Genomic DNA, 27,446 nt, shown 5'->3' with positions numbered 1-27,446 from the left:
AACTCAACCACAATCTGTAACCTCATGGCCCAGCATATCCCCCACTCTACCATTACCATCAAGCCAGGAGACCAGCCCTGATTCAATGAAGAGTGCAGGAGGGCACTCCTGCCAGGAGCAGCACCAGGCATACCTCAAAATGAGGTGTCAACCTGGTGAAGCTACAACCCAGGACTACTTGCATGCCAAACTGCGTAAGCATCATGCAATAGACAGAGCTAAGCGATCCCATAACCAACAGAACAGATCTAAGCTCTGCAATCCTGCCACATCCAGCCGTTAACGGTGGTGGACAATTAAACAACTAACTGGAGGAAGTGGCTCCACAAATATCCCCATACTCAATGATGGGGGAGCCCAGCACATCAGCGCGAAAGATAAGGCTGAAGCATTTGCAACAATCTTCAGCCAAGTTGATGATCCATCTCGGCCTCCTCCTGAAGTCCCCAGCATCACAGATGCCAGACTTCAGCCAATTCAATTCACTCCACGTGATATCAAGAAATGACTGAAGGCACTGGATACTGCAAAAGCTATGGGCCCTGACAATATTCCAGCAATAGTACTGAAGACCTGTGCTCCAGAACTTGCCGCGCCCCTAGCCAAGCTGTTCCAGTACAGCTACAACACTGGCATCTACCCTGCAATGTGGAAAATTGCCCAGGTATGTCCTGCACACAAAAAGCAGGACAAGTCCAACCCGGCCAACTACCGCCCCATCAGCCTACTCTCAATCATCAATAAAGTGATGGAAGGTGTCATCAACAGTGCCATCAAGCGGCACTTGCTTAGCAATAACCTGCTCAGTGACGCTGAGTTTGGGTTCCACCAGGGCCACTCAGCTCCTGACCTCATTACAGTCTTGGTTCAAACATGGACAAAAGAGCTGAACTCCAGAGGTGAGGTGAGAGTGACTGCCCTTGACATTAAGGCAGCATTTGACCGAGTATGGCATCAAGGAGCCCTAGCAAAACTGAGGTCAATGGGAATCTGCTGGCTGGAGTCACACCTCGCACAAAAGGAAGATGTTTGTGGTTGTTAAAGGTCAATCATCTGAGCTCCAGGACATCACTGCAGGAGTTCCTCAGGGTAGTGTCCGAGGCCCAACCATCTTCAGCTGCTTCATCAATGACCTTCCTTCAATCATAAGGTCAGAAGTGGGGATGTTCGCTGATGATTGCACAATGTTCAGCACCATTCGTGATTCCTCAGATACTGAAGCAGTCTGTGTAGAAATGCAGCAAGACTGGACAATATCGAGGCTTGGGCTGATAAGTGGCAAGTAACATTCATGCCACACAAGTGCCAGGCAATGAGCATCTCCAACAAGAGAGAATCTAACCATCTCCCATTGACAGTCAACGGCATTACCATCACTGAATCCCCCACTATCAACATCCTAGGGGCTACCATTGACCAGAAACTGAACGGGAGTAGCCATATAAATACCGTGGCTACAGGAGCAGGTCAGAGGCTAGGAATTCTGAGGCGAGTAACTCACCTCCTGACTCCCCAAAGCCTGTCCGCCATCGACAAGGCACAAGTCAGGAGTGTGATGGAATACTCTCCACTTGCCTGGATGGGTGCAGCTCCAACAACACTCAAGAAGCTCGACACCATCCAGGACAAAGCAGCCCGCTTGATTGGCACCCCATCCACAAACATTCACTCCCTCCATACCGACGCACAGTGGTAACAGTGTGTACCATCTACAAGATGCACTGCAGCAATGCACCAAGGCTCCTTTGACAGCACCTTCCAAACCCGCGACCTCTACCAACTAGAAGGACAAGGGCAGCAGATGCTAGGGAACACCAACACCTGCAAGTTCCCCTCCAAGTCACACACCATCCTGACTTGGAACTATATCGCCGTTCCATCACTGTCACTGGGTCAAAATCCTGGAACTCCCTTCCTAACAGCACTGTGGGTGTACCTACCCCACATGGACTGCAGCAGTTCAAGAAGGCAGCTTCTCAAGGGCAATTAGGGATGAGTAATAAATGCTGGCCTGGCCAGCGCCACCCACATCCCATGAATGAATTTAAAAAAAAGTACATTTGAAGAGTAGTCACTGTTGTAATATCAGAATACTGCAGTTAATTGGCATACAGCAAGATCCCACAACAGATGTGTGACAAGGACCAGATAATGGTTTTTTTTTTAAGTGATGTTGGTTGAAGGATAAATATTGGCCAGGCCCCCAGAACAGCCTGTTTTTTTTTCCAAAGTAGTTTTGTGAGACCCTTAACGTCCAGCTGAGAGGAAAAACGGGGCCTTGATGTAATGTCTGAAAAATGGCACCTCCAACAGTGCAGTGCTCCCTCAGTACTGCTCTGATGCACCAGTCTAGATTGTGTGCTCAAGATTCCAGTCATTCAGTATGGATTCTAAGTGACCATAGACAGATATCCATTTCTTGTTGTACAAACCATACGCACACAAGATTCAAAACAAACACATTTTGATGTAGAGCAAGTTTTCCCAACGTCACTTGGTATCTGAACATTTAATCAAAGTTCCAAAATTCAGCGTAATAAACAAGGTCATTTTCACATGAAGGTCTAATGTGGCTTTTCTATAATTCACCTGCTGCATTGATGGAGCTAGGCCAGAAGAATATAGGGAATAGTAGTACAGTGGTAAAGTTACTAGACTAATAACCCAGAGACTGGGCCTAATACTCTGAAACATGACTTCAAATCCCCCTGTGGGAGCAGGTGCAATTTAATTAATTAATTAATAAGTCTGGAGTAAAAAGCTAGTCTCAGTAATGGTGATCATGAAACTACTGGAGGGTCATAAAACCCATCTGGTTCACAAAGGTGGTTTAGGGAGGAAAATCTGTTGTCCATACCTGGTCTGGCCTAACATCTGGGGACATTTGTCAAAATTGGGAGAGCTGTGCCATAGATGAGACAAGCAGCACCCTGACAGTTAGATTAACCGAATCATACCTTACAGCCAGTCCTTGACGTTGACTCCGGACCCCATGACGTTTTATGGCATCAGTCAAAAATGGGCAAGAAACCCTCCTGCTCAGTATCACCTACCACCCTCCCTCAACTGATGAGTCAGTACTCCTCCATGTTGAACACCACTTGGAGGAAGCACCGAGGGTGGCAAGGGCACAGAATGTACTCTGGGTGGGAGACTTCAATGTTCATTACCAAGAGTGGCTCGATAGCACCACTACTGGGTTAGCCAAGTCTGAAGGACATAGCTGCCAGACTGGGCCTGTGGCAGGTGGTGAGAGAACCAACAAGAGGGAAAAATGTATGTGACCTTGACCTCACCAATTTACCTGTTGCTGATACATCTGTCCATGACAGTATTGGTAAGAGTGACCACTGCACAGTCCTTGTAAAGGGGACAGTCCATCCTCACAGTAAGGAAACCCTCCACCGTGCTAAATGCGATAGATTCAGAACAGATCTAGCAGCTCAAAACTGGGCATCAAATGAGGCACTGTGGGCCATCAGCAGCAGCAAAATTGTACTCAACCACAATCTAACCTTCTGGCATATCTGTCACTCTACCATTACCATCAAGACAGGCATCAACCTTGGTTCAATGAGGAGTGTAAGAGAGCATGCCAGGAGCAGCACCAGACATACTCAAAATGAGTTGTCTACCTGGTGAAGCAGCAACACAGGACTATGTGCGTGCTAAACAGTGGAAACAGCATGTGATAGACAGAGCTAAGCGATCCCATAAGCAACAAATCTGATCTAAGCTCTGCAGTCCTGTCACGTCCAGTTGTGAATGGCGGTGGGCAATCATGTGGAAGTGAGCAGAAAGGCATGGCCCTATGCTTAATGGGAAATATAGCCAAGTTAGGAATAGTAGCTTTGCTGAGCTTTGATTTTAAGTGGCAGAAACCACAATGAGATAGTTAAAAGTAAAGTCTGAAAGTGTGAGATTGCAAAGACTAGCCGACACCGGTAATTGCAGACATCTGTTCTTTATGGCCTGATTGTGTGAACCCTGTGGTTTGGAACAAATGGACTCCTGTGAATCAAATGATGTCCATCCCTGTGTGAGTGATAAGGAGTGCTAGGCCCCTCTTATCTTCGTGAGCTGCCACTACTTGATGTAGCTGCAGACTGTACGAAACAAACACTCAGGAATGTACACCTAATAGAGATAGCAGGATGCGCCGAAATTACTTGTCACAAGGTAGAGACAGAACTCATGATCAATGTAGGGAGTGAGACCAGCATGGTTATTGATGATTCCTATGCTCTTGCTAATTAGCTTGCTTGTCCGCTTTCATTTATCTTGCTGGTACAAAACAATATTTTATTAGTAACAAGTATGTAAGGAGAATGGAGTGTATTGTTAACCTCAGTAACAGATGTACTGCATGTCACCATGTGGGTGAAGTCGAATTGTATCGCACTGATTGGTTAAACAAGGAGGTGTAGCATGAATCTTAATGTATAAACAGTAGTACCTGTATCACAAACTTCACTTACTCTGGTGGACCGGATAGACTCTGGGTGGAGTCAGTGTCGTTGTATTAGAGTAAGTCAGCCGGCTAAATGCGCAAATAAAGTAATTGATTTTACCTACACATCCGACTCGGTATATTTACTGAACCAGACTGAAGGCAAAAAGAACTCAGATTTACAATCAAACAACTAAATGGAGCAGTCCCTATAAACATCTCCATCCTTAATGATGGGGAGCCCAGCACATCAGTGCAAGAGAAAAGCCTGAAGCATTTGCAACCATCTTCAGCCAGAAGTGCCAAGTGGATGATCCATCTTGGCTTCCTCCTGAAGTCCCCAGCATCACAGATGTCAGTCTTCAGCCAATTTGATTCACTCTGAGTGAATGACTGAATGCAGCAAACGTTAGAGAGAGTGAGAAAGAGAGGTCTAACTAGTTTCTAAAGGTTTAGCATTATTTCTTTGTTTTTGTCCTGTATTCCTCTACTCATAAAGCCAAAGTTTTTTTTTAATTCTTTCATGGGATGTGTGTGTTGCTGGCAAAGCCAGCATTTGTTGCCCATCCCTAATTGCCCTTGACAACTGAGTGGTTTGCTAGGCCATTTTACTGGAGGGTGATAGGGGTCAGGAACTCATTGTCTGAAAGGGTAATAGAGACAGAAACCCTCAACTCATTTAAAAGTTGTTTGAATATGCAGCTCAAGTCCTGAAGCCTCCAGGAATACAGACATAGTGCTGGAAAATTGGATGAAGCTGGGTGGTTCATTTTTCAGTATGTGCAGACACAATGGGCTGTAAAATTGTCTACATGTTCTCAATATTCTAAATTTCTGAAAAGGAGGAATTTGCAAGGATGTGGAAAGAGGGCAGTGGGGGGTGACATTATGTGAATTTCTGCTTAGGAGGGCCAGCATGGACATAATGGGTCAAATGGCCTTCTGTGCTGCAACGATTCTATGATTTTAGAGGGCAGTTATGAGACAACCACATTACTGTGGGTCTGGAGTCACATGTAGGCCAGATGCAAGGACAGCAGATTTCCTTCCCGAAAGATTAGTGCACCAGATTTTTTTTCAATGATAATTGATGATAGTAATAGTACCAAGAAACTGACACTAGCTTTCATCCCAGATTTTCTGGATTAATTCAATTTAAATTCCACCAGCTACAGTGGTGGGATTTGAACCCATGTCCCCAGAACACTATCCCAGGCCCCAAACACTGCTTTCAGGTGAAGCAGCGATTTACTTGTACTTCTTTCAATGTAGTATACTGTATTCACTGCTCACAATGTGGTCTCCTCTGCATTGGGGAGACCAAGCGCAGACTGGGTGACCGCTTTGCGGAACACCTCCGCTCAGTCCGCAAGCAGGACCCTGAGCTTCCGGTTGCTTGCCATTTCAACACACCCCCCTGTTCTCATGCTCACATCTCTGTCCTGGGATTACTGCAGTGTTCCAGTGAACATCAACGCAAGTTCGAGGAACAGCATCTCATCTACCGATTAGGCACACTACAGCCTGCCGGACTGAAAATCGAGTTCAATAATTTCAGAGCATGACAGCCCCCCATTTTACTTTCATTTTTAGTTGTTTTTCTTTTTTCTTTTTTTTTAAACATTTTTTACAACCTTTTTCTGCATTTATTTCATTTCATCTTAGTTTGTTCAATTTGCTTACCCACTGTTTTTTTTTCATGTTTGCACTTGCTGCTGTTCAATATTCAGTCCGTTAACACCTTTTCTGTACTAATGCTTCGTCTTTCAACACACCATTAACATATTGTTTGCCTTTGCTCCATGACCTTTTGGTCAGCAATGTGGCCTTGTCCAGTCTACTCCTCCTTTGTCATCTCTTGCCCCACCCCCACCTCACTTGCTGATAACCTGTGACATTTTTAATATTTGTCAGCTCCGAAGAAGGGCCACTGACCCGAAACGTTAACTCTGCTTCTCTTTCCACAGATGCTGCCAGACCTGCGGAGTGGTTCCAGCATTTCATGTTTTTATCCCCAGAACACTGGCCTGGGCCTCTGGATCACTACCTCAGTGAAATTACCCGTTGGCCACTCTCTCACCACAGTATACCACAGGATACAATGCACTTTCTTTAATAGCCTTCTCAGCTTGTCCTGCTACTTTCAAAGAATCAATTAGATACATCCCCAAATCTCTCTGTTCCTGCACCCCTTTGAAATTGTCCCAATTAGTTCAAAGAACAGGAGAGTGAGACTAATTTGACAGCTCGGCCAAAGAACCAGCCCTGATACAATGGGCCAAATGGTCTGATTTTGCGCTGCATCCCATGATTCAACAATGTGTTTAGTGACACTTTGTCCTCAAATTCCCGTATTTATTTCTAATGATTAAACCCTGTCCTTAGAATCTTTCCCAGTTTGTTTGGATCACTCTGACCAATCCTCCTGTGAGTTTGGTTACTTTTCCAATCAGAAGATTCAGTCTCCATAACCACATTCAGGATCCCAGTAAGTCACTCCATTCCCTCTATTACAGAGCGGGTCAGAGAATCCTTTACACAGAACTCCATTCCTTTACCAATTTTAATAATTGTACAATGATCATCCAGGAGTTTGTTTCTAATCCATTGGTTAAAAAGTACAGTAAATTAATTCGGTGATGTGACACATTTATTCAATGATTTTAAAGGAAGTGAAGAGAGTTCTGTACAATCGGACCACGCTCTGACTGGGATGAATCTCTGACCCATCACTCGGTGACACACATTTCATTCAAACATTTTAACTTTAATATTATTAAATCCCCAAGTCCCGCCGGTTACCGCGGCTCGAACCGGCTGCACGGGGTTAAATGCTGAGCCAGTCTGTGACAGAGACTCCAGCTCTCAGATCTGGCGTCAATATTCACTATTTAAAAGTAAAGTTACTCACCTCAACAGCCGGAGCAAACCTGGAGTTTGTGAAGCTTGAACCGATCAGCACTGCAATGAGCTGCCGCTACAGACAGAGAGAGCCGGGTTAAAATAGTCCCGCTGAAACAATATTTATATACACAGTACACGTTTTACTCAACTCTTCCGAAACTAAACTACCAATCGGAGGGTAAGTCACTCCTCACACACTTCATTTCCGGCAAGGTCATTGACCTGAAACATTTACGGTTTCTCTTTCTGCAAATGCTGCCAGACCTGCTGAGTAATTTGTGTTTGTGGTTTTTTTTTTTCGAATTACACCCTCCCATCCACCCCTGATAATCTCGGATTCCCTTGCCTATCAAGAATCTATCTACCTCCACCTTAAAAATATTCAATGACCCTGCCACCACCTTCTGAGTGCCAAAGTCACACAACCCTCTGAGAAAAAATTTCTCCTCATCTCTGTCCTAAAAGGGTGACCCCCTAATTTTAAAGCATTGCCCCCTAGTTCTGGACTCACCCACAAGAGGAAACATCCTTTCCACATCCACCTGTTCAAGACTGTTCAGGATCTTACAAACTTCAATCAAGTCTCCCCTCACTCTTCCAAACTCCAGTGAAAGCAAGACCCGAGTGTCCAACCTTTCCCCATAAGACAACCCATTTATTCCAGATATCAATCTAGTAAACCTCATCTGAACTGCTTCCAACGCATTCACATCCTTCCTTAAATGAGACCAAAACTGCACACGGTATTCAAGATGTGGTCTCACCAATGCCCTGCATAACTGAAGCATAACATCCTTACATTTATTTTCAATTCCTCTCGTACTAAAGGATAACATTCCATTAGTCTTCTTTATTACTTGCTGTACCCGCACACTAACCTTTTGTGACTCATGCACTACAACAACTAGATCCCTCTGCACCTCGGAATTCTGCAGTCATTCCCCATTTAAAAAATACTCTGCTTTTTTATTCTTCCTGCCAAACTGAACAACTTCACGTTTCCCCACATTATAATCCATCTGCCAGATGTTTGCGCACTCACTCAACCTATCTATATCGGTCTGCAACCTCCTTATGTCCTCTTCATAACATATTTTCAGACCTATCTTGGTGTCATCTGCAAACCATGCCATCGCTCTCCTCATCTAAATCATTGATATAAATTGTAAAAAGTTGAGGCCCCAGCACAGACCCCTGCGGGACTCCACTCGGTACATCCTGCCAATCGGAAAAGGATCCATTTATGCATGCTCCCTGGTTTCTGCCAGCCAACCAATCTTCAATCCATGCTAATATATTACCCCCTACAGCATGAGGCCTACTTTGCACAATAACCTTTTATGTGGCACCTTGTCAAATGCCTTCTGAAAATCCAAGTACAGAACATCACTTTACCAGAGGTGGTGAAAGGCACTATATAAATTCTCTTTTCTTTCCTTCCCTCTAAGGTCTCACTTCAATGAACTCTGATCCCGACATGAATCTCAGTTCTTCTCCCACCACCTTTTTTCCTCAGCTGAGGATTCTGCTCACTGTGATAGACAGAGCCCCCTCAACTGGGTCAGTCCTGTTTCCTGGGCCTGTGCACTCCACCCTCTCCCCGGCACGGTGATAGGTTTCCCTGTGTCAGAGCACTGTCCTGCCAGGGCAGTCTGTACCCTCAGTGTCAGGTCAATCCGCTTTCTACTCCCTCTGCTGTTCAATTCTGTTCTGCTTTTAGTAAAAGCTCATTGTTACACAGATGTAAAACTCCTGTAATTATTTATCATTCAATTTAAGCTGTACTTATGGTGAAATAGCATTATACAAAAACACGACATGAGTAATATCTCCCCTGCATCTTGTCAGTGCACCATGTTGGAATGAATATGACACTTTTGTACGGTGGAATGTAACCTAATATGGAATGAAGGAACCTCGAAGTGGGGGGGGGGGGGGCGGGGGAGATAAATAAAAGGTGCTGAGACACATCAGGGTGCACTGATTCAAGGATGAGGCCACCCGACAGTCAACAGAACACCTCAAGAGAGAAGACTGTTCCACAGCAGCTCAGGAAGCAACAACTGAGGACATCCTGCACTCTGCTGTATAGTTACTGATGTCGGTTAAGTATTGGTTGTAAGTTCTTGCTGTGCTTGATAAACTCTTTATCTTGATTTAGGAATACCAGAGTCTGTACTTTGAGCATCAATGGCTACTCAACGTTCTGCCCAAACACACAAAAATCTTACAATTGGCACCCCAGGGATGAGACATGATGACCAGTGAAAAACAGTCTCCAAGACTTTGTAGAGATGAGAGTCTGTTAGTCATTTGCCTGGTCAGCATTTGATTTAGGAGGGGGAGCCCCTGACAGGGGTGTGCCAGTATATTTTATTGATTACTAGTAGTTGTTTTCTCTCAAACACATAATCATGACAGACAATACCGTATTTAAGGCTCTTCAAGTCAATCTAGATAATAAAGTTAAAATGAAGGACGTTCAGGTTCTGCTCGCAGAATGTTTAAATAAAACTAAGGATCGTATTCCATTTGAGGATGTAGTTAAGTTTATTCAAGAATGGGTTGATGAAAAGAAGTTGAAGGTAGATAGAACATACGAATATAGGAGCATACGAATTAGGAGCAGGAGTAGGCCACTCGGCCTTTTGAGCCTGCTCCTCCATTCAATATGTTCATGGCTGAACTGGTTACTCCACATTTCCACCTACCCCCGATAACCTTTCACCCCATTTCTTATCGAGAATCTATCGAACTCTGCATTAAAAATATTCAAAGACTCTGCTTCCACTGCCTTTCGAGGAAGAGAATTCCAAAGATTCATGACCCTCTGAGAGAAAAAGTTTCTCCGCATCTCTGTCTTAAATGGGTGACCCCTTATTTTTAAACAGTGACCCCTAGTTCTAGATTCTCCCACAAGGGGAAACATCCTTTCCACATCCACCCTGTAAAGACCCCTCAGGATCTTATATGTTTCAATCAAGTCGCCTCTTACCCTTCTAAACTCCAGCAGATACAAGCCTAGCCTGTCCAATCTTTCCTCGTAAGACAGGTATCAGTCCATTCCAGGTATTCGTCTAGTAAACCTTCTCTGTACTACCTCCAACGCATTTACATCCTTCCTTAAATAAGGAGACCAGTACTGTACACAGTACTCCAGATGTGGTCTTTACCAACGCCCTGTACAGCTGAAGCATAACCTCCCTACTTTTGTATTCAATTCCTCTCGCGATAAACAAAAACATTCTATTGGCTTTCCTAATTACGTGCTGTGCCTGCATACTAATCTTTTGTGATTCATGCACTAGGACACCCAGATCCCTTTAGATCTCAGAGCTCCGCAATCTCTCACCGTTTAGATAATATGCTTCTTTTTTATTCTTCCAGCCAAAGTAGACAATTTCACACTTTCCCACATTATACTCCATTTGCCAGGTCTTTGCCCACTCACTTAACCTATCTACATCCCTTTGTAGACTCCTTCAAGCTCATCTGGTTTGCGGCATCATATTGCACACCGAAGAATAACCAGTTAGTCCAGGAAAAGGACAAATTAGTACAGGATCAGAAGTATCAGATTGATGTGTTACAGCAGCAGCTGCCTAGCACATCAGCAGTAATTCAGCAGCAGTGCATTACTGGACAGGCAGGGAGTGCTATGCAGACTCTCAAAAAATGCTAAGCGAGACTTACATATTATGAGTCAGGAAAATAAAAACATAGCCGGCAGTTAGAAGACTCACACGGTGCTCTGAGGGAAGCCCTTCAGCAGCTCCACTGGGAGACAGGCTACTGACAGTGCCTGGAGTTAGAGAGTAAATTAGGGAAACAGTGAGCTCTTGTGTCTACTGTCACCCTGGGTGATCCAGAGACACTGATTCCTTAGAAGTAGATTGGGGTTCCTTAGATAAGAAAGCCTCCAAGTACCACTCAGGTGAAGACCCACAGGGTCCGGGACCTCCCGTCCAACACACCCCCCCACCCCGATCTTCCAGTTAAAGCTGTGCCAGAGACCCATATTTTAAATCAAGTGGGACAGCAGACAGGAACTAATTCCTGATTCCAGCTCCTGAGCATCAATGATTTGCAAGTCTGCATCCACGAGTTAGCACTATTAAAATGAGGATTCAGTGTGAATTGAGAACTTCAGAACTTGAAAGTAGACTGTGCATGAGGGAGAACAAAGAACAAAGAACAGTACAGCACAGGAACAGGCCATTCGGCCCTCCAAACCTGTGCCGATCTTGATGCCTGCCTAAACTAAAACCTTCTGCAGTTCCGGGGTCCGTATCCCTCTAATCTCATCCTATTCATGTATTTGTCAAGATGCCTCTTAAACGTCATTATCGTACCTGCTTCCACCACTTCCCCCGGCAGCAAGTTCCAGGCACTCACTGCCGTCTGTGTAAAGAACTTGCCTCGCACATCCCCTCTAAACTTTGCCCCTCGCACCTTAAACCTATGTCCCCTAGTAACTGACTCTTACACCCTGGGAAAAAGCTTCTGACTATCCACTCTGTCCATGCCACTCATTTCTTTTCCGTCTAGACGTTACAAAGTTATTAAGATAGCTCACCCTGGGGACACGAGTTCAAATCCCACCATGGCAGCTGCTTGAATTTAAATTCAGTTAATTAATAAAAATCAGGAATTAGTAATGGTGCCATGAAACTATTATTGATTGTCATAAAAACCCATCTGGTTCACTAATGTCCTTTAGGGAAGGAAATCTGCTGTCCTTACCTGGTCTGGCCTACATGTGACTCCAGACTCACAGCAATGTGGTTGACTCTTAACTGCCCTCTGAAATGCCCCAGCAAGCCACTCAGTTCAAGGGCAATTAGAGATGGGCAACAAATGCTGGCCTCGCCAGTGCTGCCCACATCCCATGAAAAAATTAAAAAGTTTTGGATGGTTTGTGAGCAACTGGATTGGTTGTGAAAAAGAAGCTCAAATTGAAACCGTCACGGGAGCTCATATCCAATTCACCTTGTGTGTCGAGAGGATTGGATCAGGGAAAAATAAGGATGCTTACGGCAGATCCCAAGCGCTGAAAACAACGGAGGCCCTAGAGGAGTATAGACAGTGTAGGGGGGGGGCACTTAAAAAAGTAATTAGGAGAGCGAAGAGGGGACATGAGAAAACACTGGCGGGCAAGACAAAGGAAAGTCTCAAGGCGTCTTATTAGTATATTAAGGGCAAGAGGATAACCAGGGAAAGAGTAGGGCCCATTAGGGACCAATGTGGCAATCTGTGTGTGGAGCCGGAGGGCAAAGGTGAGGTTTTAAATGATTACTTTTCATCTGTGTTCACTATGGAGAAGGACCATGTAGGTGTAGAGATCAGGGAGGGGGATTGTGATATACTTGAACATATTAGTATTGAAAGGGAGGAAATATTAGCTGTTTTAGCGGGCTTAAAAGTGGATAAATCCTTAGGCCCAGATGAGATGTATCCCAGGCTGTTATGTGAGGCAAGGGAGGAGATTGCAGGGGCTTTGACACAAATTTTCAAACCCTCTCTGGCCACAGAAGAGGTCCCAGAGGATTGGACGACAGTGAATGTGGTACCATTATTCAAGAAGGGTAGTATGGATAAACAAAGTAATTATAGGCCAGTGAGTCTAACCAGTGGTCGGAAAAATACTGGAAAAAATTCTGAGGGACAGGATTAATCTCCAGTTGGAGATGCAGGGATTAATAAGGGACAGTCAGTATGGCTTTGTCAGGGGGAGATCGTGTTTAACTAACTTGATTGAATTTTGTGAGGAGGTGACTAGATGTGTCGATGAGGGTAAAGCAGTTGATGTAGTCTACGTGGATTTCAATAAGGCTTTTGATAAAGTCCTGCATGGGAGATTGGTTAAGAAGGTAAGAACTCATGGGATCCAGGGCAATTTGGCAAATTGGATCCAAAATTGGGACCTTATGGGTCAAAGACTAGTCAACATCCCCCCAAACACACAAAATTCTTACGCATTTCTAACTTTTCCCCTTTGATGAAAGTCACAGAGCTGAAACGTTAACTCTTGTCCTTCTCTCTCCACAGATGATGCCAGACCTGCTGAGTATTTCCAGAACTTTGACAATTCCTTTGCTATGTTTCCTTTGAGTATTATAATTCTAATCAGTATTGTGTTATGGGGTATAATGAGTCATTACAAAACCGAGATTACTCAATCTTTTCACCAAACAGTCTGTAAATATTAACAGTAAAAAACACTGCGGAAACGACTGTCACTGCTTGTTTTAAAACACTTGCCCTGTTTTAAGATCCAAATATATAATCTGGATGAAACTCTGTCACCTGCTATCTTTAATATCGGTAATTCCCAGTGAGAATCAACAACAACTTGAATTTATGTAGCTCCTTTAACCGAATAAAATGTCACCAGAGTGAAATCTGACACCGAGTCAAAGAAGGGGTTTGATTTTAAGACAACTTGTTCAGTCCACAAACAAACTGTAATCAGATTACAAACTTCCTGAAATCTCCTGAGCTCTAACACGGCGCCTGCAGTGTTTCACTATCTGTTATTCTTTTATTCCAGAGGTCTCTCCGATCCCGGTGGTTACTGAGGGGAGGAGACACAACAGATACCGGAGCTGGTCCCGTGTCTGTGTGCTGAGGGCCAACGCTGGTCACATCTCCCTATAATCTTTAGTATCGAAGTGATGGGGGTCCCAGGCTGGTACCGTGGCGGGTTGCCAGCGGGGCAGGGGTACCAGACTTTCCCCTGGGGGCTTCCCGGGCACAGTTTGAGAACTGGTGCAGAATGCAGAGCTGCTCCCATCAACTGCAGTGATCCCGGGGGCAGCTGAAGAACGGCTGCTCCTGTCCCAGCGACGGGCTCGGCCGCGCTGATAAAAATACAAATACACATATCTATATATTTCTAAGAATCCCCGCAGGGAGCGGATAAAACTCACCTGTTAAAAAGGGAGTTGGTTACTGGAGAAGAAAGTCAGCATCAATCAGCGGGAACAAGTGGAGATTCTCTGCACAAACTGGGAGCTTCTTACTAAATGAAATATAAATCACATGGCAAATTTTCTACCCAATTCAGAATCAACAGTAACTGACACTTACAGCTCCGGCTCCTTCCAGTAGCTAACAGCAAATTTCAACTTCCTTTTCTGTTATCTGTGCGGTTGTATCAGATTAATGTAGATCACAGTCTAACAGCTGGTTGTGGGTCAATTATAAATGCATTGTAATATTTCAATTTTTCTGAGTTCAGTTATACAGCACTGAAACAGGCCCTTCGGCCCACCGAGTCTGTGCCGACCATCAACCACCCATTTATACTAATCCTACACTAATCCCATATTCCTACCACATCCCCACCTGTCCCTATATTTCCCTATCTATACTCGGGGCAATTTACAATGGCCAATTTACCTACCAACATGCAAGTCTTTTGGCTTGTGGGAGGAAACCGGAGCACCCGGAGAAAACCCACGCAGACACAGGGAGAACTTGCAAACTCCGCACAGGCAGTACCCAGAATTGAACCCGGGTCGCTGGAGCTGTGAGGCTGCGGTGCTAACCACTGCGCCACTGTGCCGCCCAGTTACATAGTTCAAAATATATACAGGGTACAGTAACCAAGTGCTTTTGGTTCTGGGACAACAACCCAGAGGTTTTGGCTTTAACTACCATCATGGCAAGTAAAAAAAAAAATCAGGTAATTTATGGACTGAAGCAGGAATCCAAATGAATTCATGTGAAGCTGATGTAAATATGGTGATAAAAATCCAACTGCTTTACTAATACATTTCAGGGAAGGGAGGTTGCCAACACTTCCCTGGCCTACACTTGGGTCTAGCTTCACAGTAATGACTTTTAGAGGCCAAGCATCTCAGCTCCAGGGCATCCTGAGGGCAGTACTCTGGGCCCAACTAACTTCAGCTACTTTATCAATGACCATCCCTCCATCATAATGTCAGAGTGCGTGTTTGCTGACGATTGCAGTGTTCAGCTCCATTCATAATACTCACATGCAATAAGACCAGGACAATAATTAGTTTTCGGCATGTTTGAAAACCTTGCACTATTAGGCTTTTGAACATGGAAATCAGGTGTCATAGGTTTATTGAGCATACAGTACATACAGTGGTACTTAAACCTGCACCTGATTAGCAGCTTGGGGATTCAAATGTGTTACAGTACCTGGCCCGCAATAGTTTCCATCCGACCCCGTGGATGTATCTCAAATGAGAAATTTCCCATTGGCTTCTTCTTCCAGATATCACAAATTTTTAAAAAAAACTCAGTTTCACAGCTGGCGTGCTGCAGGAGAGCGGTAACAGCGATTTCCCAACTTTGGACAGATTTGGAGTTTTCAAACTTTTTCTTTTTTAAAAAAAAAAAGGTCACCTGAAATCCCTGAAGTGCAGAAACTGCTGTTCCCAATATAAGCACCCAGCAGCGAGAGAACAAGAGCGACACAGACAGGGGAGAGAGAGTGATCAAGATCACTCGACAGATGGACATCGACTTGGAATACTCCACATCGCTGCTACAACGAGTGTGCAGGCAAACATTGACTACTTGTGCAAGCAAAACAATGCCAGGTATCTCACTAAATCAATGTCCAACATAGTGATAAGAAAGTAAGTCAATAAATTAATCTTCTCATTTGAAGCTTCTTCATAAAAATGCACATTTGTTGTTTTGATTAAAAGACTAATTTTAAATGCCTTTAAACTTTCCAAAATTGTCTCACCAGCCCCTATGAAAGACAAAAATTGCAAGGTTGGACAATCCTGATATTAGGTTTTATGAATCCAAATACTGATTAGAAACTGCCTCTGGACATTTCTCTCACTCCCCCTTTATGTTATAATCCACATATAACATATGCAAAGTACATTAAAATTTAACTTATTTTAAATTTAACTTTTGAGAGTTCAATTAAAAAGTTAAATAAAGCTCCACAGGAGAATTGAATTAACTTGCCCCTTATCAACATTAGTTTTCTTTACTTAATTAATGAGCTCCTTTTCTGTTGGGCTAACAAAATTGGTTTTAACTCCCTTACGTTATCTTAACAGCATCATTCTTGTCAGATATAATTGCTGCTGTACCAAGTGAAACCTTTAATTACAAAGTCTATCTTTGTTTGTTTCATTTGAGACAATTAAAAAGGATGTTTTCTTTTGCAGATCTAACCAATTTTCTACACTTATCACATGATTAACACTTTCACATCATCGTGGGAGTAACTTCACCAGACAAATTGCAGCAATTCAAAAGTGCAGCTTACCACCACTCTCTCAAGGGCAACTAGGGGTTGTCAATAAATACTGGCTTCACCAGCAACATCCATATTCTGAGAATAAATAATAAATGACCCTTCGTGATCTCAGCGTAACCAGGGATGGACAATAAATTCTGCCTTGCTAGCATTAATCACATAAATACAGAAACCATTCTCATAGCTTATATAAAATACAATTCATGAAAATAAATGTTGAAAAATGAAATAAGTTATAATAGAAATTTAAATACTTCACTTGAATAATATATCATATTTAGTAAGGTTTCCCCAGCAAAACAAACAGCAGTATTCATGAAGCAGATGGTACGAGCTGGAACCCTTTACAGCAGAGTTCTCTCCGATCTAGTGCTATCGGCAATAGTTTATCCAGGGGAGGTGCAGTAATGTGTGCTTTGAATAGGGGCAAGGAAAGGAAGTTGAATGGTCAGAAGTTTAATTGAAATTCGGTTGAGGAAGCAAGATTTAAGCCTCTCGGACGAGATGAGCTTGGAGAGGGCATGCAGAAAATGGGAATATGAAGGTTTAGAAGGGTCGAGAGAGTTGTTGACTGAGAGGGGGAAGCAAACGAAGCAGCTGAACAGATGGATTCGAACTTGGCAGCAAAGAAATGCTGCACTTCCTGTTAGAAATGAGGGTGTGGCAGTGGGGAGGGTGTTGGAGGGGAAAAACATTTAAGCATTGGTAGAATAATGAAATCTGGAGCAACCTTTACCCACCAGGATGAACCTTAAATAATGGACAGTTTTGGCAGAGGAAAATGAGAGTCAGTACAGCTCAATATGAGCCAGTCGGATAGAATCATATGGCACAGAAAAGGAGGCCATTTGGCCCATTGTGTCTGTGTCGGCTCTTTGGTAGAAACATCCAATTAGTCCCACTCCCCTGCTCTTGGTGCACAACACTGCAATTTTTCCTTTTCAAGTATTTATCAAATTCCCTTTTGAAAGTTACTATTGAATCTGCTTCCATCACCATTTCAGGCAGTCAATTCCAGTGATCTGTCACTGAATGGCTAAGGCAGCTGCACATCTGGTATGTGGAAGTTTAGAATGACTTGGACTTCAGGTTGTAAAGATGTGGGTCATACCAGGAAAACAACAGCGATAGGAAACAGTGCACGTTTTCCGAGGGACAAGAGGTTTGAAGGGGGAAGTGAGAGCAGGGGGTGAGCAAATCAACAACTGGAGATGTTTTAGCCAATGGAGGTTGGACAGTTGTGAAATCTGTTGAAAAGAGGGTAGGAGGGTGATCGAGGAAAGGGATCAGAAACGTTCTGTTCAATGATTAAGAAGACAGAAGCAGAGATTCAACAAGAATTGAGGTTAAGGGGAGGACTATGAAAATGGGGTGGAGAATTTTTACATGGACAGGTTTAGAACAGGAGAGCAATGAATTTAGAAGGGAGAAAGAGAAAGGGCAACTGGGGATGAGGAGCTTCTCAGTGCAGAGGCTTAGCGAATTAATGTACAGGAAGACTTGGGAGTAGGGCTTAGGGATGGTAAACAAATTAAGAATTTGAAAGGGAACAGAACAGGGTGAGCCATTTGAAGAGGAGGAGATTGGTCTGATTTGATGTTAAGAGCCATGCCACTACTGCAGCAGTTGGTCAGCTGGTAGAAAGTAGAGCCAGGCAGAGAAAGTTCAGGAAAGGGCAAGTTGTTGTCAACCATTGTTACATGGTTTCTGTTGAAGCAAGACAGCTGAATTTTCAGGGCCCCCCCCCCCCGCCAAAAGTTGGGAACGGAGGCAGGGGAGGCCCCAAAATACTGGCGCTGGGTGGCATGTCAATTTTAAGACACCAATCCCGGCACCAGCAATAATCACCAGAGCGGGGGCAGGGCAGGACAGGAATTCCACTCTCCTCCCAATTAAGGCTGATTAAAATTGTTTAAAAGCTTGTTAAGAGCTTGTCAAGGTTGGACCATTCATTTTTTTTTATTAAACGGCAGTGGGCAGGTTACCCGCACCTTCAGAAACTGACCAAATGAAGGGAGGCAGGGAAAGCGTGGGAAGACAGTCATGGCTTCCCCAGGGCATGATCCCAGACCCATAGGGTCAGTGGGGCAAAGGAGGAATTGGGCATTTGGTAAAGGGGTACCCTTGGTGCTGCAAAAGTGGAAGGGAAAGTGGGCAGTCAGGGCCCAGGCTTTGAACAGGGTTGGCACCCCTTGGCATTGGGGGGCAGAAGAGCAGGGGCAAGGCTGCCAAGGACAATTCAGTGGCCACTTCCCGAGAAGGAATGTGCCAGTTGGCAATGGAAGCACAACTGTCAGATTTTGGGCCAATGGCGACGAAGGGCAACACCCTCTGCAGGAAGGGCACAACCCTGGATACCAGGAGGGCATGGGAGAGGAAAGAGGAGCAGGAAGGCAACACAGGCCAAACCCTCAACAAGACCTACCGTCAAAGAGGGAGCTACCTGGCGATGACCGAGAACCAGAGCCGCAGGAGACTGACTCCCAGGCAGATGGCCACAGAGATCTGTGCCCTTGTCGCTGAAGGTCGTACACCTCACAGCATTGGTCATCATGTCCTGCCAGTGGCTGTGAAAGTCACTCTGACATTGAACTTCTTCACTTTTGGCTCCTTTCAAGGATCTGCTGCAGACCTCAGTGGCTGCACACTACTGCACCTCAATGGTCACTGATGCCCTCTTTGCCAGAGCAGGATAGCAGATTAATTTAATTCAGACATGGCCTCGCATGGACAGAGGGCATTGGGTTTTGCCTTGATTGCTCGATTCCCCCAGTTGCAGGGCATTGATTGCAGCCATGTGGCCATCAAGGCACCGAGCAACAGTCCAGTGAGATTCATCAACAGCAGGGCCTTCCACTCCCTTTACATCCAACACTGTGTCCATGTGTGTGCTTGTTTTCCTGGCAGCTGACATGATTCCATCATCCACCAGTCCAGGCAGTCTCAGACCTTCACTCTAACCCCCAAAGTGTGTGGATGGATCATAGGGGACAAGGAATATTCCTTGAAGAGATGGCTACTCACCCCTCTGCAGGAGACCCAGACTTAGACGCAGAGGCAATACAACCAAAGCCACCTGCTCACTAGGACAACCATAGAGAAGGGCATGCAGCTTCTGAAGATGCCATTCGGGTGATGTCCTCCAATGCCCTTCTGATAGAATCTCATTCATTGTGGTAGTCTGCTGCGTCCTCCATAACATGGCCCTCCAGAGAGTTGTAGACCTTGAGGACAGTGAGGCCCTGGATGGAGACAACTCATTGGGGGAGGAGTAGGAGCAGGATATAAGAAAGGAGGAGCAAGAGGAGGTGGAGGGAGATGACAGAGCAGAGGTGCCTCTGCTGCACAATAGGTGGTCTCATCCTGCCACCCTCAGGGTAGATGACCTCCCTCCTCACCCTCATCATGTCCAGCATTAGACCCAGGTCGGCACTGATGAAGCAAGTGATTGTCCTACCCCGGGTGCCAGACCTCTGGCTGCCTTACAGTGGAAGGCTTTGGCACAAACTGCAGATCTCTCCCTCAGGACAACCAGCATCCTGTGATGACTGCCCATGGGTAGGTAAAAGTGACATTTAATGGATGTAAAACTGTAGGCAATGGAGCTGCAATTTTCGGATAAGCCACCCACCCACTCTGCGTGAGGCCCCGCAGATGGCTCAAGGTCTCAGAAAATTCTGCCTCATGAATGGAAGTGCTGTTTCGCTGTAACATTTGTCTCTTAACTACTGTTTATTCTATGGAGAGCACATGGGATGCTCACACACTCTTTCCTATTTCAAAAGGCAGTAGTTGTAAGACTGAAACTATATATTAAGCATAATGGTATTCGAAATAGGGATAATTTTGTGCTTCTTCACTTGTTGAGACATACAATGTTATTCTCCACCCTTCAAAATAGTAATGAGCTGGCCACTCATTCACAGGTATTCATACTCAGAATTTAAGACAGTTCCTCAAATGGTGGCAGTTCGTCACCGGGATCGGTGCTGCTGCATCTGTGGCAGTTCGTCACCGGGATCGGTGCTGCTGCATCTGTGGCAGTTCGTCACCGGGATCGGTGCTGCTGCATCTGTGGCAGTTCGTCACCGGGATCGGTGCTGATGCATCTGTGGCAGTTCGTCACCGGGATCGGTGCTGATGCATCTGTGGCAGTTCGTCACCGGGATCGGTGCTGCTGCATCTGTGGCAGTTCGTCACCGGGATCGGTGCTGCTGCATCTAAGAATGGCCCCTTCACGTCCTACAGAAAAAAAAAGGGAAAAACCGAATTTAAATGTCTGCAAACAGCTAAAGGAAAGGTTAATTTTTCATCAAAATGTACAAAAAAGGAAAAACAGGAACTGGTAACACTTGGCAATATGTATTCAATTTGTCCCTTTAAATTATGTTATTAATCAAGTTTGATTTCCCTTTTAGATGTTAAACAGAACACAGCTTACAAGTGTCAAGAAAACCTCCTAAGCCAAAGGAGTATTTTTTAATTCATCAATTAAAGTTTTAACGAAACTAAACAGCTGGAATTCTACTGTTAACTTCCAAAAAGGCTGGCAGCCAAGATGGCGACAGCAATTTGCATTTGGGAATCACAGGAAATAGGAGCAGGAGTAGGCTATTCAGCCCATCAAGTCTGCTCTACTATTCAAACAGATCATGATTGATCATCTACTTCTACGCCATTTATCCCCACATCCCTCGATGTCATTAGTATTCAGAAATCTATCGATTTTGGTCTTGAACATGTTCAATGATTGAGCTTCCACAGCTCTCTGGGGTAGAGAATCCCACAGATTCATCACCCTCTGAGTAAAGAAATATTCTTCCTCATCTCGGTCTTAAATGGCCTGACCCTTATTCTGAGACGGTGTCTCCTCGTTCTAGAATCACCAGCCAGAGGAAACATCCTATCCAAATCTACCCTGTAAGAATTTTTAAAGTATCAATGATTTCACCCCTCATTCTTCAAAACTCTAGAGAATACAGGCCCAGTTTCTGCAATCTCTCCTCATAAGACAATCAGTCATGATCTGTTTGAATGGCAGAGCAGGCCTGATAGGCTGAATAGCCTACTCCTGCTCCTATTTCCTGTGATTCCCAAATGCAAATTGCTGTCGCCATCTTGGCTGCCAGCCTTTTTGGAAGTTAACAGTAGAATTCCAGCTCTTTAGTTTTATTAAAACTTTAATTGATGATTTTAAAAATACTCCTTTAGCTTAGCAGGTTTTTTTGACACTCATAAGCTGTGTTCTGTTTAACATCTAAAAGGGAAATGAAACTTGATTAGTCTGGTGAACCTCCGTTGCACTCCCTCTATGGCAAGTACATCCTTCTTTAGATAAGGAGACCAAAACCGTCCACAATACTCCAGGCGCAGTCTCACCAAGGCTTTATACAATTGAAGGAATACATCTTTACTCTGGTACTCAAATCCCCTTGCAATGAAGCCCAACATACCATTTGCCTTTTTAATTGCTTGTTGCACCTGCATACTAGCTTTTTAAAAATTTATTCATGGGATGTGGGCGTCGCTGGCCAGGCCAGCATTTATTGCCCATCCCGAATTGCCTTTGACAAGGTGGTGGTGAGCTGCCTTCTTGAACCGCTGCAGTCCATGTGGGGTAGGTACACCCACAGTGCTGTTAGAAAGGGAGTTCCAGGATTTTGACCCAGTGACAGTGAAGGAACGGCGATATAGTTCCAAGTCAGGGTGGTGTGTGACTTAGAGGGGAACTTGCAGGTGGTATATTCCCACGCACTTGCTGCCCTTGTCCTTCTAGTTGGTAGAGGTCACCGGTTTGAAAGGTGCTGTCTAAGGAGCCTTGGTGTGTTGCTGCAGTGCATCTTGTAGATGGTACACACTGCTGCCACTGTGCGTCGGTGGTGAAGGGAGTGAATGTTTGTGGATGGGGTGCCAATCAAGCTGGCTGCTTTGTCCTGGATGGTGTCGAGCTTCTTGAGTGTTGTTGGAGCTGCACCCATCCAGGCAAGTGGAGAGTATTCCATCACACTCCTGACTTGTGCCTTGTAGATGGTGGACAAGCTTTGGGGAGTCAGGAGGTGAGTTACTCGCCACAGGATTCCTACCCTTTGACCTGCTCTTGTAGCCACGGTATTTATATGGCTACTCCAGTTCAGTTTCTGGTCAATGGTAGCCCCAAGGATGTTGATAGTGGGGGATTCAGCGATGGTAATGCCAGCCATTGAATGTCAAAGGGAGATGGGTAGATTCTCTCTTGTTGGAGATGGTCATTGCCTGGCACTTGTGTGGCACAAATGATACTTGCCACTTATCAGCCCAAGCCTGGATATTGTCCAAGTCTGGCTGCATTTCTACACAGACTGCTTCAGTATCTGAGGAGTCACGAATGGTGCTGAACATTGTGCAATCATCAGCGAACATCCCCACTTCTGACCTTATGATTTAAGGAAGGTCCTTGATGAAGCATCTGAAGATGGTTAGGCCTAGGACACTACCCTGAGGAATGCCTGCAGTGATGTCCTGGAGCTCAGATGATTGACCTCCAACAACCACAACCATCTTCCTTTGAGCTAGATATTATTCCAGCCAGCGGAGGATTTTCCTGATTCCCATTGACCTCAAATTTTGCCAGGGCTCCTTGATGCCATACTTGGTCAAATGCTGCCTTGATGTCAAGGGCAGTCACTCTCACCTCACCTTTTGAGTTCAGCTCTTTTGTCCATGTTTGAACCAAGGCTGTAATGAGGTCAGGAGCTGAGTGGCCCTGGCGGAACCCAAACTGAGCATCACTGAACAGGTTATTGCTCAGCAAGTGCCGCTTGATGGCACTGTTGATGACACTTTCCATCACTTTATTGATGACTGAGAGTAGACTGATGGGGCAGTAATTGGCCGGGTTGGATTTTTCCTGCTTTTTGTGTACAGGACATACTTGGGCAATTTTCCACATTGCAGGGTAGGTGCCAGTGTTGTAGCTGTACTGGAACAGCTTGGCTAGGGGCACGGCAAGTTCTGGAGCACAGGTCTTCAGTACTATTGCCGGAATATTGTCAAGGCCCATAACCTTTCTAGTATCCAGTGCCTTCAGTCATTTCTTGTTATCACGCAGAGTGAATCGAATTGGCTGAAGTCTGGCATCTGTGATGCTGGGGACTTCTGGAGGAGGCCAAGATGGATCACCAACTCAGAACTTCTGGCTGAAGATTGTTGCAAATGCTTCAACCACATCTTTCGCACTGATGTACTGGGCTCCCCAATCATTGAGGATGGGGATATTTGGGGAGCCACCTCCTCCGGTTAGTTGTTTAATTGTCCACCACCATTCATGACTGGATGTGGCAGGACTGCAGAGCTTAGATCTGATCCATTGGTTATGGGATCGCTTCGCTCTGTCTATCGCATACTGCTTACGCAGTTTGGCACGCAGACAGTCCTGTGTTGTAGCTTCACCAGGTTGACACCTCACTTTGAGGCATGCTAGCTGCTGCTCCTGGCATGCCCTCCTGCACTCTTCACTGAACTAGGTTTGGTCTCCTGGCTTGATGGTAATGGTAGAGTAGGGGATATGCTGGGCATGAGGTTACAGATTGTGGTGGAGTACAATTCTGCTGCTGCTGATGGCCCACGGTACCTCATGGATGCCCAGTTTTGCATTGCGAGATATGTTCAAAATCTATCCATTTAGCTCGATGGTAATGCCACACAACACGAAGGAGGGTATCCTCAAACTGAAGGCGGGACTTTGTCTCCACAAGGACTGTGCGGTGGTCACTCCTACCAATACTGTCATGGACAGATGCATCGGTGGCAGGTAGATTAGTGAGGAGGAGGTCAAGTATGTTTTCCCCTCTTGTTGGTTTCCTCACCACCTGCCGCATACCCAGTCTGGCAGCTATGTCTTTTAGGACTTGGCCAGCTCGGTCAGTAGTGGTGCTACCGAGCCACTCTTGGTGATGGACATTGAAGTCTCCCACCCAGAGTACATTCTGTGCCCTTGCCACTCTCAGTGCTTCCTCCAAGTGCTGTTCAACATGGAGGAGTACAGACTCATCAGTTGAGGGAGGGTGGTAGGTGGAATTCAGTAAGAGGTCTCCCTGTCCATGTTTGACCTGATGCCATGAGACTTCATGGGGTCCAGAGTCGATGTTGAGGACGCCCAGGGCAACTCCCTCTCCACTGTGCCGCCACCTCTGCTGGGTCTGTCCTCTTGGTGGGACAGGACATACCCGGGGATTGTGATGGTAGTGTCTGGGACATTGTCGGTCAGGTATAATTCTGTGAGTACGACTATGTCAGGCTGGTGCTTGACTAGTCTTTGGGGCAGCTCTCCCAACTTTGGTACAAGCCCCCAGATGTTAGTAAGGAGGACTTTGCAGGGTCGACAGGGCAGGGTTTGCCATTGTCGTTTCTGGTGCCGAGGGACTTATGAACAAGGATACCCAGGTCTCTTTGGACATCAACACTTCCCAACCTCTTATCATTTAAGAAATACTCAGTCTTTCTGTTTTTGCTACCAAAGTGGATCACTTCACACTTTTTCAAATTATATTCCATCTGCCATTTCCTTGCCCATTCACCTAGCCTGTCCAAAACCCTTGAAGCCTCCTTGCATCCTCCTCACAACTTACACTGCCTCCTAGTTTTGTGTCTTCGCAAATTTGGAAATATTACATTTGGTCCCCATATCCAAGTCATTTATATAGATTGTGAACAGCTGTGGCCCAAGCACTGATCCTTGCAATACACCACTAGTAACAGCCTGCCAACTTGAGAATGACCCATTTATTCTTACTCTCTGCTATCTGTCTGTTAACCAATTTTCAATTCATTGCAGTATATTACCGCCAATCCCATGTGCTCTAATTTTGTTTACTAACCTCCTGTGTGGGACCTTATCAAAAGCCTTCTGAAAATCCAAATACACCACATCCACTAGTTCTCTTTTAGCTATGCTGCAAGTAACATCCTCAACAAACTCCAACAGTTTGTCAAACATGATTTCCCTTTCACAAATCCATGTTGACTCTGCCCAATCATATCAGTATTTTCCAAGTGTCTAGTTATTTCATACTTTATAATAGATTCCAATATTTTCCCTACTACTGACATCGAACTAACAGGTCTGTAGTTCTGTTTTCTCTCTTGCTCCCTTCTTAAATAGCAGGGTTACATTTGCTGCATTCCAGTCTGCAGGAACCCTTCCAGAATCTATCGAATTTTGAAAGATAGCCACTTACCATCTACTATCTCTATAGACACCTCTTTAATACTCTAGAATGTAGCTCATCTGGTCCAGGGGATTTATCAACTTGCAATCCAATTAGTTTTTTTTGAGTACTGCCTCTTTATTTCATCTTTCCTGTTGGGTTTTTGTGTCTTAGAGAAATGTATACTTGTTATAAACCATTAATACTTCTTTAAAAAAGTAACCATTGCCTGTTTACTGTTACATTTTTTCATGTATTTTCCCAATCCACCACATCCAACTTGCCCTTCATAGTTTCCTTTGTTTTTAAGACTGTAGTTTCAGAATGAACGATATCCCTTTCAAACTTAATGCAGAATTCTATCATATTGTGGTCACCATTTCCTAATGGCTCCTTTACAGCAAAGCTGTTAATTAGCCAGGTCTCACTGCACAATACCCAACCTAAAATAGCTCAATCCCTACTTGGTTCTTCAACGTACTTCTCCAGAAACCCATCTTGTACACATTCCAGGAATTATTAGCACGAATGCTAATTAGGTTTTCCCAATCTATATGTAAACTGAAGTCACCCATTATTACTGTATTGCCCATGATACATGCAGCTCTACTTTCTTGAATTCTACCATGCCCAGCATTACCACTACATTTTAGTGGCCTATAAAACAATTCCCATCAATGTTTGCTGTTCCTTAGCTCCACCTAAACTGATTTTACATCTTGCTCCTTCAATCCAAGATTCTCTTACTAATGTAATGATCCCGCCCTTTATTAACAGTTCTACTCCACCTCCTTTCCCCCTCTGCCTATCCCTCCTAAATGAATATCCAGTTCCCAGTCCTGATCACCCCATAACCACATTTCCATAATGGCAATTAAGTCAAACCCATTTACCTCCTTTTGTGCCTTCAAATCATCTACCTTGTTGCAAATGCTGTGTGCATTCAGATAGAGTACCCTTAACTTTGTCTAAACATTCTGCATTCCGATCCTATTTGATGTTTGCCTTCGTCTCGTCTGCCTTCCAATTTCACTTCCTACTTCTCTACTTTCTGTTAGCGAATTTTGCTTCCCTCCAATCTGAACTCCCTCTTAGATTCCCAACCTCCTGCCAATTTAATTTAAACCCTCCCCAACAGCACTTTGCACCTACCAAGGCATTAAAGAGGAGACACATGTTTGATGAGCCAGTACCCAAAACAATGGTTTGCTCTATTGAATGAACCAAAGGAGACTGCTTTCATTAGCAGGGCTAATTCAAAGCTATCCTGGAACATTAACCTCGAAAGGGTCAACCCTTCCAGGTGTAAACGTTAGCATCCTGAGGTCTGAGAGACTGAAATTCCTAAACTTGAATCTCATTAGAAGGTTCCAAACAAATACACCAAGGACCACCTGTCCATCCCTGTGAAAGCTGGGAGTTTGCCTTGGACAAAGCAGGCAAGCCAGTGACTCATTCTGGGCAGAAGCCAGTAGGGCTCTCTCTCTCTCGCTCTCTTTTCCTCCAGAAAGTCTGGTGGGGGCGTGCAAAGTCTAGCTGCTGGTTGCTGGATCCAAGACAAAGACACTAGGGGGAAGAAAGCCACCGACAATTCTGCCTACAAGAAAAGTCTGAACCAGGTGGGCCAGCCACAAACTGCACATTTACC

General features: G+C 44.8%; 2 protein-coding genes across 4 annotated transcripts in view; both read right to left on the bottom strand.

Moving 5' to 3' along the window:
* The window catches only part of LOC137345973 (uncharacterized), a 44,727-nt gene extending 30,359 nt beyond the window's left edge, over positions 1-14,368 (bottom strand). Inside the window, exons 1-2 of the mRNA XM_068009236.1 lie at positions 14,284-14,368; positions 7,362-7,427 (exon numbers count right to left, since the gene is read on the bottom strand). The gene's annotated coding sequence lies outside the window, so the exon portion shown is untranslated. The remainder of the gene's footprint in view (positions 1-7,361; positions 7,428-14,283) is intronic.
* A 1,009-nt stretch (positions 14,369-15,377) lies between these two features.
* LOC137346182 (CD276 antigen homolog) overlaps positions 15,378-27,446 on the bottom strand; it is a 43,969-nt gene continuing 31,900 nt past the window's right edge. For all 3 annotated transcript variants that reach the window (XM_068009570.1, XM_068009573.1, XM_068009572.1), the window contains one exon: positions 15,378-20,855. In XM_068009570.1, the coding sequence (XP_067865671.1) occupies positions 20,736-20,855 (120 nt within the window). In that variant the 3' untranslated portion in view covers positions 15,378-20,735. The remainder of the gene's footprint in view (positions 20,856-27,446) is intronic.

This window comes from Heterodontus francisci, chromosome 29, assembly GCF_036365525.1.
Source record: "Heterodontus francisci isolate sHetFra1 chromosome 29, sHetFra1.hap1, whole genome shotgun sequence".
In the NCBI taxonomy this organism is placed as follows: domain Eukaryota; kingdom Metazoa; phylum Chordata; class Chondrichthyes; order Heterodontiformes; family Heterodontidae; genus Heterodontus; species Heterodontus francisci.
Note: the sequence above shows the minus strand (reverse complement) of the source record. Positions and strands in the feature narration are given on the sequence as shown.